At 41.2% G+C, this 15,191-nt stretch overlaps 1 protein-coding gene across 9 annotated transcripts in view; it reads right to left on the bottom strand.

The window, feature by feature from the left end:
* Positions 1–15,191, bottom strand: part of MAPKAP1 (MAPK associated protein 1) — a 270,663-nt gene that overhangs the window by 64,878 nt on the left and 190,594 nt on the right. For 7 of the 9 annotated variants that reach the window (XM_077967978.1, XM_015116824.3, XM_015116826.3 and 4 more), the window contains one exon: positions 3,575–3,682. The exons of the other annotated variants lie outside the window; for them this stretch is intronic. In XM_077967978.1, the coding sequence (XP_077824104.1) occupies positions 3,575–3,682 (108 nt within the window). The remainder of the gene's footprint in view (positions 1–3,574; positions 3,683–15,191) is intronic. 9 annotated transcript variants of the gene reach the window in all.

The following is a 15,191-nucleotide window of genomic DNA, read 5'->3' as shown; positions in this document are numbered from 1 at the left end:
AGGTCAATACTGGGAAACGTTCATGTGTGATTGGAAGAAATACGTATCTGCAGTTGTAGGGTAAAATATTCTCTGTACCACCTGTCCATGAGGTTAAGTTTAACTGTTGTTTTAAATTTTCTCTACTATACATTTTTAAAAAATATATTTGCTGTTTCAGTTACTGAGAGTTAAAATCTCCCTCCATGATTGGAGATCTGTATATTTTTCTTAGTCATTCTTCAGTTTTGTATTACATATTTTGAGGCATATAGGTTTAGAACTGTTAAATCTTCCAAGTAAACTGAACCTTTCATCATTATGAAGTAATGGTTTTTATATCTAAAAATGTATTCTGCCTCATGTTAATATGGCTACACCAGATTTCAGTTGCTATTTGCATAGAACATCTTTCTCCATCCTTTTACTTCAAACGTTCAGTATCCTTGTTTTAGGTATTTGAGAAAAACCCATCCTAACCATCTTAAAGACAACAACTACTACCACTACTACTAAAGCCTTTAGTTCATTTACTGATATATCTGGGTTTAAATCTTCATCTTACTACCTGTTTTCTATTTATCCTCCTTTTGGGCTTTCTACCCCTGGCAAACCCTGGACTTCTTTTGTCCCCTTTCCTCTAAAGGCTATCAACAACCCAGCTCAACCTTTAAGCTGCCACTGCCAGCCAGGCAAATGATGTCAGGGCGAAAGTGCTTGCAGGCGTTGATCTCTTCTGTTTCAATCTTTTCCCAGATATGGTCATTGATTCTTTTCTATCTTGTGCTCTTTGATGACTTTAGGATGGCCATTTCTTTATTTTAATCAGCTTTTTAAGTTACCTTCAGTGGGACAGTTGGTTCAAAGTACTTAGTCTGCCTTTACTAGAAAGGTAAAACGCTGCATAATTTTCCAATATAGGGATATAAGTTATCTGATTACTCTTCCAATGTTAGATATTAGAAATAATGTTGTTAAAACATTGTACATAAATCTTTCTTGCATTTTAGATCTTTTTCTCCTTTTCATTTCTTTTTCTTTTCTTTTCCTTTTTTTTGAGATGGAATCTCACTCTGTTGCCCAGGCTGGAGTGCAGTGGCACGATCTGAGTTCACTGCAACCTCTGCCTCTCGGGCTCAAGCGATTCCTGTGCCTCAGTCTCCTGAGTAGCTGGGATTACAGGCACCCGCTACCACGCCTGGCTAATTTTTTTTTTTTTTTTTTGTATTTTTGGTAGAGACGGGGTTTTGCCATGTTGGCCAGGCTGGTCTCGAATTCCTGACCTCAGGTAATCCACTCACCTCAGCCTCCCAGAGTGCTGGGATTACAGGTAAGAGCCACCCTGCCCGGCCTCCTTAAGATAATTTCCAAAAACAGATATACTGGAGAAAACATTTTTAGGTCTTTTGATATTTCCAGCTATATTATACTGTTATACTACAGACCCCAGTGTTTGAGTGTGCCTATTTCTCTATATTCTCTCCAGCAATGAGGACTCCCTTTGAAATACCTGGCTTATTTGATATGTGGCTCTAAAATGTTTGTATTTTACAATGTTGATAAGGATAAACATTTTCACAAATGTTTACTACTCATTTGAATTTTTTGGACCATTTGGGAATCAGTGATTTTTATTTCTATGTGTATTCACATAAGGTACTTATAATTGGTTGCAGACTGTGGGGACAGCAACCTTCTGCCTTTGAGAATTTGCAGCCAAATGCCAAAAGCATATTTCACCTTCCTGATGAATTTTGTGCATGCTCTGCAGAACAGGCTGTCTGGGGCCCGAGTCAAAGAGTAGCATCTTAGGCCGGTGTGGTGGTTCATGCCTGTAATCCCAGCACTTTGGGAGGCCAAGCCAGGAGTTTGAGACCAACATAGCAAAACTCCATCTCTACTAAAAATAAAAAAATAAAATAAAATTAGCCAGGAGTGGTGGTGCATGCCTATAATCCCAGCTATTGGGAGGCTGAGACATGAGAATTGCTTGAACCCGGAAGATGTAGGTTGTGGTGAGCCTACATCCCACTACTGCACTCCAGCCTGGGCGACAGAGCAAGACTCTGTCTCAAGAAAACCCCCAAACCAAACCAAAACCAAAACAACAACAAAAAAAAACAAAGAGCAAGCAAGCAGCCTGATCTTGTTGAGAGGGTCAGTGGCGTGAGTAAAGACCTATTATCCATTCACTCATTCAATCCATGTTTACTGAGGTCCTGCAGCACACAGTCTATAGCAGATCTATATGAAGGGTAACTTGCTATGGGCTAGCAGGGGAGAGAGATAGTAAACAATCACTGAGAAAAATATGTAATTCTAAATACGGGCTGGGTGCAGGGGCTCACATCTGTAATCCCAACATTTTGGGAAGCCAAGGTAGAAGGATTGCTTGAGGCCAAGAGTCTGAACTGCTGGGCGCAGTGGCTCACACCTGTAATCCCAGCACTTTGGGAGGCCAAGGTGGGCAGATCACGAGGTCAGGAGATAAGAGACCATAGAGACGGTGAAACCCCGTCTCTATTAAAAATACAAAAAATTAGCCAGGTGTGGCAGCACGCGCCTGGAGTACCAGCTACTCGGGACGCTGAGGCAGGAGAATCGTTTGAACCTGGGAGGCGAAGGTTGCAGTGAGCTGAGATTGTGCCACTGCACTCCAGCCTGGATGACAGAGCGAGACTGCGTCTCAAAAAAAAACAAAAAACAAAAAAGAGTTTGAGAGCAGCCTGGCCAATACAGTAAGACCCCATCTCTAAAAAATAAGAATAATAAATAAATGAATAGATAGAAACACACACACCGGAGAAAAAGTAGTATGCCGTATGGCAGAACACAATGAGGAACTCAAATGAGGGGTGGATCAGTTTTAAGCAATGGGGGACAGGAAGATCACGGTGGCCTCTCTGAAGACAGGACATTTAAACTGAGACAAAGAATGAGAAAGAGTTATTAACAAGAATGGGGGAAGGAGCGTTCCAGGTGGAAGAAACAGTCTGTGTAAAAGCCCCGAAGCAGGAATGACTACAGACAGTCTGCTGCCTCAAGCGCAGTTTCACACGTCACTTGCCCTTATGTCAGTGGGAGTATGGAGGAGAGGATGGCAAACGCACAATTTGGAAACTCTGAAGAGAGAATGAACAAAGTTAACAAGTTTTAAAGTTCTCAACATAGCATAAGGAATCACTACACTGCTTCCTGCTAGAATAAGCAAATGGTTAAAATTCTCTAAAACCTGATGTCTGAATAGTGATACTGACAGGGCCAGTTGCTTTACATACGAAATAGCCTTTGCTTCAGAAAAGGCCTCATACTTCTAAAGCTGTTTCCAGGGATGCTCCCAACTTAGGAAGACACAGTTTAACAGGAAAATATTAATCACAAAGTGCTAAACAGGATGCAGCCTCTCTACCAAAAAGCACAAAATCAATCATTTCACTTTGGAATACACTTTTGGCACGAAGACTGCAGTCTGCCTTGGAAAACAGTCACTTCAAATCTGCCTAGGGAAACCAGATCAGTGAGCGTTTCCAAACACATGACTTCTAAGCAAGTTTGCAACGGACAAAGCGGGCACGGAGCGAGGCGGCCAACGTACTGTTCTCGCGGACCAGGCAGAACTCCCATGCGCTCTGGCTCTCCAAAGTGCTGTCCAGGTCAACGGCGACATTGGGCTCGCTCTGCTTCTCTAGGCGGTACTGAGGGCCTGGAAGATCAAAGGGGCAGGAGGAGGGGAGGAAGTCTGAAACAGTGAATTTAACATTTAAAAAACACCACATACTGGTGAAAAGCTGATAAAGCCTTAGTAAAGTGTTAAAGTCTGTCTTAAGGGTCTAGCTATCCAAGATGGAAGTTTGGGGGTTCTTTTGCATAAGGCTTCACATACTCATCTGTTCTATTATCAGGTCTGTTTCCACTCAGTTCTCCCTGAAACCAAGTAAGAGGTAAATGGGCTTTGAGTCAGAGTGACCTGGAGTCGTACATGGCTATATCATTTCTCAGATACGACCAGGTCACCTACCCTCTCTGAACCTCCGTTTCCTAATATATAATGTAGGAACAGTTATACCTTGAAAGATTGTTGTAAGGATCAGAGGTGACGTAGGAAAAATGCTTATTAGAAATGTACCTGCCTCACAGGAGGCAAAGGTACTTATTAATAATTATGTAATAGTAAATTACAATCAGGAATAAGATATGTGTAGAACTCTAATATAACAACAGTCCAAAAAATTCAAAACAAATTGTAAACAGGTAAGCTTAAATAAAGCTCATATGACCTGGCATTCATATGCAGAAAAATTTTTTAAATTAAAAAAATCTCAGATTCCCGAGTTATGATGATGAAAAGACAGTGACTACTGATTCACATTTTTGTTGACACATTTATGAAAACACAAGAGACAAAGGTTCCATAGTACTGGAAGCCAGGAATACTAGCTCCCTGCATCACATAGAGGGTTCTTCTGGCAGACCTTAATAAAACACTGCAGCATTTTATACATTTATTCATGTATTTCTTTGTCAACCCAAATGACAATCTTGTTCTTCTCAGATAACACCTAACGGGTCCAATGATCAGATTCAAAAGACTGCTCCTGTGATCTGTTAATGGTTATTGAAAGGATTAGAGGCATAAGAAACTGTCTTATTATTTTGACTGTGAAAGGCGTGTTTGGTCAGACAGAAGGAGAGGTGAGAGATCTGAGGGAAGCATCAGAGGCCGCGCAGGGCTCCCAGGCGGAACACGTATTTTTAGATATGTTCTTCAGCTGTTGTCAGCTTGTGGATTAATCACATCTAGTGCTTCTCTATCATCAGTATGAGGCATTTCACTCATTTCCAGTCATTCTTTTTCCCATGTTCTATGTTCAGCTGTAGCACTGTAGAGATTCATTTCAGTTTCAGGGTATATTTGATCTTTTCTCTAACTGGTATTTCATTAGCACTTCTGCCTATTCTGAATTCTAACATACATTCTCTTACATACATTCAGTCCTTTTTACACTACTTAAAGCTTTTAAACCTTTGTAAGTAAACAAATTCTTAAAACATATACAACTATTTAAGCATATACATAGAAGTATACATAGTTCTTTTAAACTCTAATACACTATATTTACATCAAAAAGGTATTGTGTTTTTTAAAATTATAGGTAGTAAATTCATTTTTAAAAAAAATTCTAATTTCAAAAGTGTTAAATAGGGCCAGGCATGGTGGCCCCCACTTAGTGATTCTCTCAAATCCCAGCACTTTGAGGGGACCGCTTGAACCCAGGAGTTCAAGACCAGCCTGGGCAACATAATAACAATAACAAAAATTTAAAAATTAGCCAGGCATGGTGGTGCGCACCTGTAGTCCCAGCTACTCGGGAGGCTGAGGCAGGAGGACTGCTTGAGCCCAGGAGCTGGAGGCTCCAGTGAGCTATGATCATGCCAATGTACTCCAGCCTGGGCAACAGAGAGAATCCCTGTGTCTCTTAAAAAAAAAAAAAAAAAAGTATTAAGTATATCAAAGTATGGAAGGAAATGCAGATAATTCTTGTAGTCTCTACTACCTATCACCTGTCCATGCCAATAATTTTCAATTAATAGGCACATCTGCTATTGATCAGTAGATGATGGCACATAATACGGGGTGGAAGGAATCTTAGAAAGCTGAACCTTAAGAAAACAGCTGTGGGCCCCCTTAGTCTAGCAGAGGAAAGGGAGTTACCCCTGAACCCAGAGGGCTGCTTTCTAAGACAATGGCCTATTAAACAATCTCTGACTGCTCCCATCTCCAAAACCTCCCAGCAACACAGTGTGTAGAAGCCACTGACATCCACTTCTATAAATTTACAGTGAAATCTGGGTGTAAAGTTTAGCTGTAATAATTCATTTCTCAGGCCGAGTATGGTGGCTCACATCTGTAATCCCAGCCCTTTGGGGGAGCCAACGCAGGAGGATCACTTGAGGCCAGGAGTTTGAGGCCAGCCTGCGAAAACATAGTGAGCCTTCATCTCAACAAAAAAAGTTTTTAAGTTAGCTGGGTGTGGTGGTGCCTGCCTGTAGTCCCAGCTACTGGAGAGGCTGAGGTGGATCTCCTGGGTCCAGGGATTTGAGGCTGCAGTGAGCTATGACTGTGCCACTGCACTAGACCCTATCTCCAAAAATTTTTTAAAAAATAATAGCCCAAATTTGGGAGCAACCTAGGTCTAACACAGGGACTGATTAAATATTATGAAATACCATAAAAATATTAAATGTGATGGTACAAAAATATTTAATTTTACAAAACACATTTATAATATGCTAACTTTATGAGAGCAGCTAATTATAGCATATTTTAAATTATAATTATAAAAATACAACTTATAATTTTTAAAATAGTAGCAGAGTGGGGTGACTACAGTTAACAACAATGTACTATACATTTCAAAACAAGCTAGAACAGTGGACATGAAATGTTCCCAGTGTATAGAAATGATAAATACTCCAGGTGGTACCCAAATACCCTGACATTACACATTCTATGCATGTAACAAAATATCATGTGTACTCCACAAATACATAAAAACATTATGTATGAATTTTAAAAAGGTAAATCTAAGCAAAAAAATATGTAAAGGAATAGAGGAAAAAAGACTAGGAGGTTATTTCTAAAATGTGAATGGTAGTTATAATTGATAGTGGAATTAATAAGTGTTTTTATTTTTCCTTTGTGTTTTTTTGTATTTTTCAAATTTGCTATAATAAATGAAGGCCACTTTTGTAATTTAAAAACACCAGATAAACTTAAAAGTTCTCCAATTTCTTATTATGCCATTTTTTTTGAGGTTACTATATAATTAGCACACACTGTGGCATCTCCAATGGGTCATTCACATGCAGTAATTTAATCAAAAGCAGACAGGATCTGTTTATGTAGACATATTTTCATGTGAAGCTAACCCTGCACCCTGGCATGTGTATTCTGAGAGCAGTGCACAGGCTGTTGGGCTTCTCAAGCTGTCAGCCTACCTGACAGCTGATTATATATAAGCTACTACTTTCCTGATTACTGGGAACTAAGGCCTGGCTGCATCAGGAGGAATTTCAGGCCGGTCTCCTTTGCACATTTTTTCCTACCAGTCTTCGCAGCTGCCTGGGAAACGTGGATCAGGGAAAACAGGGAGTCAGGGAGTACCAGGAAGGATCCCTTATCCTTAAAGACAAATCCCTACTCCACTCTCAAAGCCACAAATGCCATCATCTGACATTTATTTTATTACTTGGATCTTACAGACATTTCTATTAAAATTAGTTTTCTGAAAGTAGCTTCTTGGACTTTGTCCTATGAAGCCTAGTATAATGACGACTTTCATTTAATACATGCTTATTATGTGCCAAGCATGCTATATACCTTGCCTTACTGAATCCTCACAGCAACCCCCAGAGGCATATTAGCCCCAGTTTACAGATTGGGATGCTGATGAAGTAACTTGCCCAAGATCACAAAGGTAAAAAGTAGGAAGGGGGAAATGAAATCCACGGGGGTCTTCTGGCTCTAAAGCTGTCTGCCTTGAACCCACCTTCCTCCTGCAAACTATAAATTACTGGCCAATTATAAAGAGGCCACAATTTATACCATAAATACAGGTTTTTGTAGATCTGTGGATTCATCCAGAATCTGAATCACTTAACTTCTATACATTCAAAATGAGAATGATCTGAAACTATGTATTTTAACAAAATTCACACATACCAAATATTTCATGCTCTGGCTGCATTCTGAGTCCACTGTAGTACCACTGCCTCTTATGAAAACATGATCAGATGTGATCACCTTATCTTTCTATCCATCCAGGAAGGCCTGTCCATCTTTCCTTAGGAATATTGCTAATAGTCTATGCTCAGTTTAGTCAGTAACTGAAAATCCGCGCGTTTTCTGCCCTGGGTACTCCCTGCTTATCCATCAAAGCTGAAGAACAATTTGGAAACCCACTTCTGAACTTAGCAAAGGACCAATGGGTAACAACCTGTGGGAAGGCAGGGTGGTTAAGCTGCATATGAAACTTGATATCTAAATCCAAATGGAAAACTGCTTTTTATAAATCTGCATTTCTCTCCATAATCCTCACCTGAATAGTGGACATTTCACAGAGAAAGATTATAGTATTTTACACATTTTCCCCCTCAGAAAGGCAAGGCTGATAACTTCAGGTCATACTGTGTAATGAGAGGAAGAGTATATACGAGAGGTAATATAGCCAGGTGGTTAAGGGCATAAATTTGGGGCCCAATTGCCTTGGCCTAACTCCTGGCCAAGCAATTTTGCTGTATGACTTTGGGCCAACTTACTTAACCTCTCAGTTTTCTTCATTATAAAACAGGGGATAATAATAGTACCTACCTCCCAGGACTGTCTAAAGATTTAATGAACTAATAGTTGTAAGGCAGTTGGAACAATGTCCAACACATTCATAGTGTGATTTAAGTATCAGCTACTAATATCAACATCATCATCATCATCATCATCATCAGACTGTAATAATACTAAGAGATCCCAACAGCATGGACAATCTAACTACCACCATCACAGGCCCTACTATGTGACAAGTGCTGTGCTAGCCCTTTTATGTACAGATCATCTCATTCACTCTTTGGTCACCCTAAGATGTAAAGAGTATAAGCCCACTTAATGGAGGAAAAACTGATTTATAGAGGTTAAATAACTTGCTCAGTGTCCCTCAGGAAGTAGTAGAAGTGGGAGAATTCATACCAAGGGCTGCCCAGGCCTGCACTCTCTGTATTGCTTATGAACCACAGCATCTCACTCACACAAAGTTCTTAATAAATGCCTGTTGACAGTCAAGATTATGATAACCCAGACCTACTATATATCAAAGTACAGTCTCCATCAAATACTTGTTTAATTTTTAGGAGGCTGACACGGGAGGAAAATAAAAATAGCAGCCAAAAGCCATTTCAAAAAGACAAACTGTGAGGTCAATTTCTATGAATATACTTTTTGCCAAAGAAATGATTATATAAAATATAAAAGGCTCTTTCACACTGAACAGCACAAGGTTCTCAAGGCAACATCCACACTTTGGAAAGAGGATTTAAAAAGTCACAGCTGCGCATGAAGCCACATGCCCTCCACTTCACAGCAGAGAGGAACACAAAAGGAAGATTTTGGGAAGCAGTTACTCTGCAGCGACGAGAAAACCTGCTTGGGCACTCCAGTGATGTATTTATTGCAGTAATACCATGCCACCAAATGGCCTAGGAACAAAATATTGCTTTGGGCACTTTGGGAGGGTTCCAAGTTATAATACCCAGGCAGGATTTTTATGGGATTTTGTAAACCCGAGGCAAACATCTCAGCGCATAAGTTTCAAAGAAAATCTGTAGAATCTGTTGGTTGGTGGCTACATGCTCAGAGCAGCTTCCTTGATCCCTTTAACCCCTGACTGAAACGTAAAAGGTTTTAGCATCCAATTCTTTAACAGCTGCAAGCCAGCTGAAAGCTGAAATCCAATGGAAAGCAAGTGCCTGCCCAAGTCTGAAGAGAGGGAAGACATACTGTCGCCTCTATTGCTCTGTGTCTTCTTTCTAGAGACCCATGGGAGAAACTTCTTTCAGATCCTGGTATCAGGAGAAGTTGTACTTCCGTGGAGCAAAGGGATTGCTTTTGTATCTTTACAAAGTTTAACATAAATCTTGTAACTAGTTGCTATCATGTCCCTTTCTCCTTTGCCCATCAGGAAGCTCAGCACTGAATGTTTGCGTGACTATGATGACCTGGACATGCATTTCTCTGCCAGCTCCTCCTCCTGGGGACTCGTAAACTTGTCGTTTAATCTTTACGTTACTTTTACTCTCATATAGTTTATTGGTTCGTATGTATATATATTTTTAAAGAGGTGGGTCTCGCTATATTGCCCAGGCTAGAGTGTAGCAGCTATTCACAGGTGTGATCCCATCACTCATCAGCACGGGCGTTCTGACCTGCACATTTCCGACATGGGCCGGTTTACCCTTCCTTAGGCAACCTGGTGGTTATCCACTCCTGGGAGGTCACCATATTGATGCTGAACTTAGTGTGGACATCTGATCAGCACAGTGCTGATCTAGGCTATAGCCCAGAAATCCTGGGCTCAAGCAACCCTCCCGTGTCAGCCTCCTGAGTAGCTGGGACCACAGACACACAACACTGCACTCAGTGGTTCGTGTATTTTAAAATCTATTACAATAATTTCAAATATTTTTGGGATCAAGGTAGGATATAGATGAATTAACTTATCATTATCATTGCTGACCATACGAACAAGTTTGAGAATCACCTGTGCAAGGAAAAATGACAGTCAAAGACTGAACACTTTCATGGTTATGTCTTCATGTCAATTGTTTTCCATTCACCAATTTAAAGAGCTGCTTTAATCTGAAAGAGCTTCTCGTAGCCAGAAAAAAACTAAGTGTGAGCAGTAAGAGGAAATGCTAGGCTTGAGCAAAGCATCCCTGGTGTTTGTGCCCTGAGAGGGAGTAATGCTGCCAGCTATGCATCCTGGGGAAGGAATTTAATCTCATCTGTAGAATGGGGATAACAGAGCTTCCCTCAGAAGGTTGCTGTGAGGATTAAATGAGACAGTCCAGGACTTCCCTTAGCAAAGTGCTCAGTCAATGAGAGCTGCTATTATTGCGAATACAGACTGAAACAGAAACCAATGTGATAAGGTTTAGGTAGATCCCTAGCCTATGAGTCACAACAGGCTCACAGCTTTACCAGAGAGGGCACACCGGGGCAGGGAATGCTGGCATCAAAGCGAATGTCTGTCCTCTTTCCCTCATGTGTCCAAAGTAGGGGTGCAGGGTGCATATCTATTTAAACAAGCTTGCTTTTAAGCTGCAGGCGGCATTTAAGATTAGAGACTTGCTCAGTAGCCAGGATTCCTACAGTTCCCTAGTCTCTCAGGTCCTACAAATACAGTCTAAAAATGATGAGTAAATGTCAGAACCCACAGAACAAAACATGGCAGCACAGATATCAAAGGACACGTGACGCTGGCTGTGAGCTCACATGTCCACCCCACACAGCCTTGGCTTCTTCCACACTGACCTTCCATGGTCCTTGTGGGTTCTTCAGTGCCTCCTGGTCTCTGCATGTGCCAATCCCTCTTCCCTCTTTTTCACCTAGCTGTGAGTCCTCCTTCAAGACAACCTGGTTCAGATGTTTCCACCTCAGGGAAGGGGAGGGTGGGGCTACCTGTCCCCTTCTCTGTGCTCCCACACAGCGCCTTGTTCCTACCTTGGTAGGAGCACTCACTGGGCTCTTCTATAATTTACCTGCTCAAGCTGTCTTGCTGCCTCCCGCAGCCTCGAGGCAGGGATGAGTCATCTCTGTGCTTGGTGCATTGTTGATGCTCAAAAAACGTTCACTAGATGGATGTTGGATGGTAGTGTAGCATCACATGTCCTTTGATATCTGTGTCATGGTTTGTTCTGTGAGTTCTGACACTTACTTGTCATTTTTAGACAATATTTGTAGGACCTGAGAGACTAGGGAACTGTAGGAATCCTGGTTGCCAAGCAAGTCTCTAATCTTAAATGCTGCCTGTAGCTTAAAAGCAAGCTTGTTCAAGGGGGAGCTGAGGCTGAGAAGCTTGGCCCAGACTGTTGGTCAAGATTTGGATTTTCTCTTATAAGCAACAGATGCTAACAGAGCAGGGAAGTGACACAATCAACTTTATATTTTGGTGAGATTCTTCTGGTGGCACTGTTGACAATGGGCTGGAGACTTATGGCAGGAAGACCCATTCCAGGAGGATTGTGCCAAGCCTTGACCACTCTGCGGCAGGGGCTGACTGAATCTGCATTCCTCACTGAGCCAAGCCACTATGCTGATGCTGTCTGTATCAGAGCTCAGACCCAACACCAGCTATTCTAAAATGTCTGCATTTAGTGTCAGCTCCATCGCTTATAACTCTTCCTCTAGGGGCAACTACAATCATTTTCTGCTTGATCTCAATATAAGCACTGAACTATATTCAAGTGATAACCGCTGTAGCTTATACCCCCTCTGAGGCTCAGATAGGATAATTTGGAATTTAAATAATAAAAAAGGAACAAGCTGACATGACAATAAGGTCACACTTTAGCTTCTTCTGAGCCAATACACCATTTGCTCTCGGTGAAACAGCTGAATATAATCAAATTAAATACAATTCCTATTACAAAAGAAGAAAGACCAAGGCTGTTCCAATAAACCAATTCTCCTGCCTAGTTAAACCACAGAACCTTCAGGAAAGGTTTTGAAAGCATGACCCATCAGTTCTAATTTTTAAAACTTATCCTTTCAGTCAACACTAGAAAAAGGCCCATTCCAACTTTTATCTTTGCTACAAAGTGCTGTTATCTTGGCTTGATGTCAGGAGCTCTATCTCTCTTTCTGCTGACAAGCAGAGACGAGAAAGATAAGATTGGAAACGAATCTCACTTCTCTGAGTAAATAAATAATCAATACTCATCTAAATGTAAATGAGAAGGTAGCCCCCTCTGATAACAGCACTCTTATCAGAGAGCCAATTTTCTTCAGACATTTGGCCTCAACCAAATCACCATCATTCAGCCCCAGCCTAATGGCAAAAAATCGTAACTAAATTGAACCGATCACCAGAGATCAACTAAGTTCGGCCCTGGCCACTTCAGGTTTAAATGTTTGGGAATGCAATTTTGCCCCCATTAACTTTCAATAGCAATGAAGAACAGACTGGTCAAGGGGCCAGTCGGTGCAATAAACAAGGCCCAGCAAGGGGGCTGGCCAGAAGATGAGGAGGAGGAGTGGGCTTCAGTGCTTAAACAACAACAGTGCCATCACGGAAGCAAGCCCCAAAACTGTGAAGGGAAGGCCGCCTCTGTGGGCTAAGTAGACGGCATTCTTTCCTCTATCTAAGGCTTAGCTGAAACTGAGAAGACATTTAATTTGGCGAATGATGATGATGATGATGATGATGAAAGTTTATTAAAACAAATATAAAGAAAAAAAGAGATATTAAAAAGCTACTGTAGCTCAAAATAACCTAAGGTTCAAATGATCAATTTCCTCCAACTAATTTGACTCAGACTTACATCTGACCCAGCAGTGCCGCACTGACCTGATTTTACTGAAAGAAGACGCCGTCTACAAGACAAATCACTTTCAAACCACTGCACTGGGGTTTCCATTTCTTTGCTGCAAGACTCAATTCACTGCTGATGAGAGTATTGGGGAAATTATGACCATTATTGATAGGACAGCAAAACCACTTTCACACAGCAGTCTTCAAGTTGACAGAAAGCTTGCACTAGACCATTAATGAAGGTGTCAGCTAAAACCAGAAATTAAAGACAAAGACTGGAAGAAGCCTAATTTTTAGAGCATGTTAAGGACACCAGACACACAGAAGCAGCAGCCATTTATCCTCTTAAGAGTAACAGAGCCTAAATAAGAATGAGCAGAGGAACGGGCTACTCTACTTATGGTTAGGGAAAGAAAATGCTTTTTTTCTTGCCTGGCCTTGGAGTTCCAAGGCCGTAGGCTCTCCATATTATCAGCTCACAATCTTCATCAGCCAAAGGAGGAGATGGTTGGCGTGAGACAGAACTACCCAATGTTTTACTATCTCTAATGCTGCTGTGAGCATCTAAGCCTAGCAGGCAGATGTGTGGCAGTTGGAGCGTGGGTTTTGGAGTCAAAAAGACTTGGATTGAAATCCTGGCTCTTTTACAAGTTATGTGACCCTGGGCAAGTTAGTGGATCTAAACCTTCATGGAGTAATTCCACAGATTATGTGTAACACAATGCGTCGCACATAAACACTTAATAAAGGTCAGTTATACTGCTACACAAATTTGACAAAATCATCAACTTGCCCTTTTTGGAAACAAGTCAAATATTGCTTCATTCCTGGACTATAATAACAGCATCAGCAACTGACATCGAGGACTTTCCTGGCCCTTAACAACTTGCTTTCCACGCATTTGCTTTCCGCATCTTCATAAAACTCTATGCGGTAGGCCCTACAATAATCCCCACTTTACAGAGGAGGAAAATAAACCATGGAGTGGTTAAGTCACGTACCCATGGTGAGACCAGGACGAGAACGCAAGTGTTTCCGATTCCAAAGCCTGTGCTCTTCACCACTCTGCTCTGCTGTATCCCATACAGAACAGTATAGGTTTTGAACTTTGGGTTAAAAAAAAGAATTGTAAGGTTTAGATGATTTATCAGCTCAGAAAGGAGTAAAGATGCTGGGTGGGAGGCCAGGCAGCAGGAAAGAGAGTAGGAAGTTGATCTTGAGGGGGTCAAAACTGAGAGTCCATCAACTCTCACAGCAGGCATGTTACATATGTGAACACCAGCTGCTTGCCCTGATTTTTCCAGGGTTGGGGTGGGGGTTCTTTTTCTAAGTTAAGTGATTTACAGACTTATGGCCTCATTCCACAGTTCTGAAAGTGTGATTTCTTTAGGGTTTAACTATACCCATTTCCAGTCTTGTTACAACTTTTTTATTGCGATAGAAAACATTTACTGGAAATATGTTACTGCTATTACCAGGTCATAAAATAAAAAGAAAAATAGTTTATGTATTGCCATCATTTTCAATCATCAATCAGAAAGTGCCAAGAGGAGGAAAGGAAAGGGCGTACAGCCGAATTTTCTTCTTTGTGTGGGAGAAAATGTAGGAGCATCATAATTCTTTAGAACAAATTTATTCTTGAATACCTAGCCTCACGAATGGGCTCCGGGGAGGAGCAGGGAGGCATCCTTTTGGCATATCCCCTCCTCTCTGCAGCCCTGCCCGAATCCCTGTCAGAATTAAGAGCTCTTTAATCCCACCTTCCTTGGGACCTTGCTTTTCTCAGTGCACTGAGCATGCTGAATTAGAAGTACTTTTGTCTATTTGTCATTCCCCCCACCTAGCCAGCATCAGGGCACTCATTGAAGACGGGTTGGGGGGCTTTCAAAAAAAACTCAACTCTGTCTTCCCAGGGCTTCAGCATAGCAAAAGGCTCTTTGTTGGTGCTCAATAATCTTTGTTAAATAGAATGACTTCCACAAGGTGGCACTGAAAATTGAACTCGACAATCTACTTCTTCTAGCTAATATTCGTATCCTAAGAAATATTAGCCCAAGTATACAATGATGTATATTAAAAGATGTTCATTACAGTAGTGTTTTAACATAAAAATTTTCATACAACCTAAATATT

The sequence above is a fragment of the Macaca mulatta genome, chromosome 15 (assembly GCF_049350105.2).
Source record: "Macaca mulatta isolate MMU2019108-1 chromosome 15, T2T-MMU8v2.0, whole genome shotgun sequence".
In the NCBI taxonomy this organism is placed as follows: Eukaryota; Metazoa; Chordata; class Mammalia; order Primates; family Cercopithecidae; genus Macaca; species Macaca mulatta.
The sequence above is the reverse complement of the archived record's forward strand: the minus strand, read 5'-3'. Positions and strand labels throughout refer to the sequence as shown.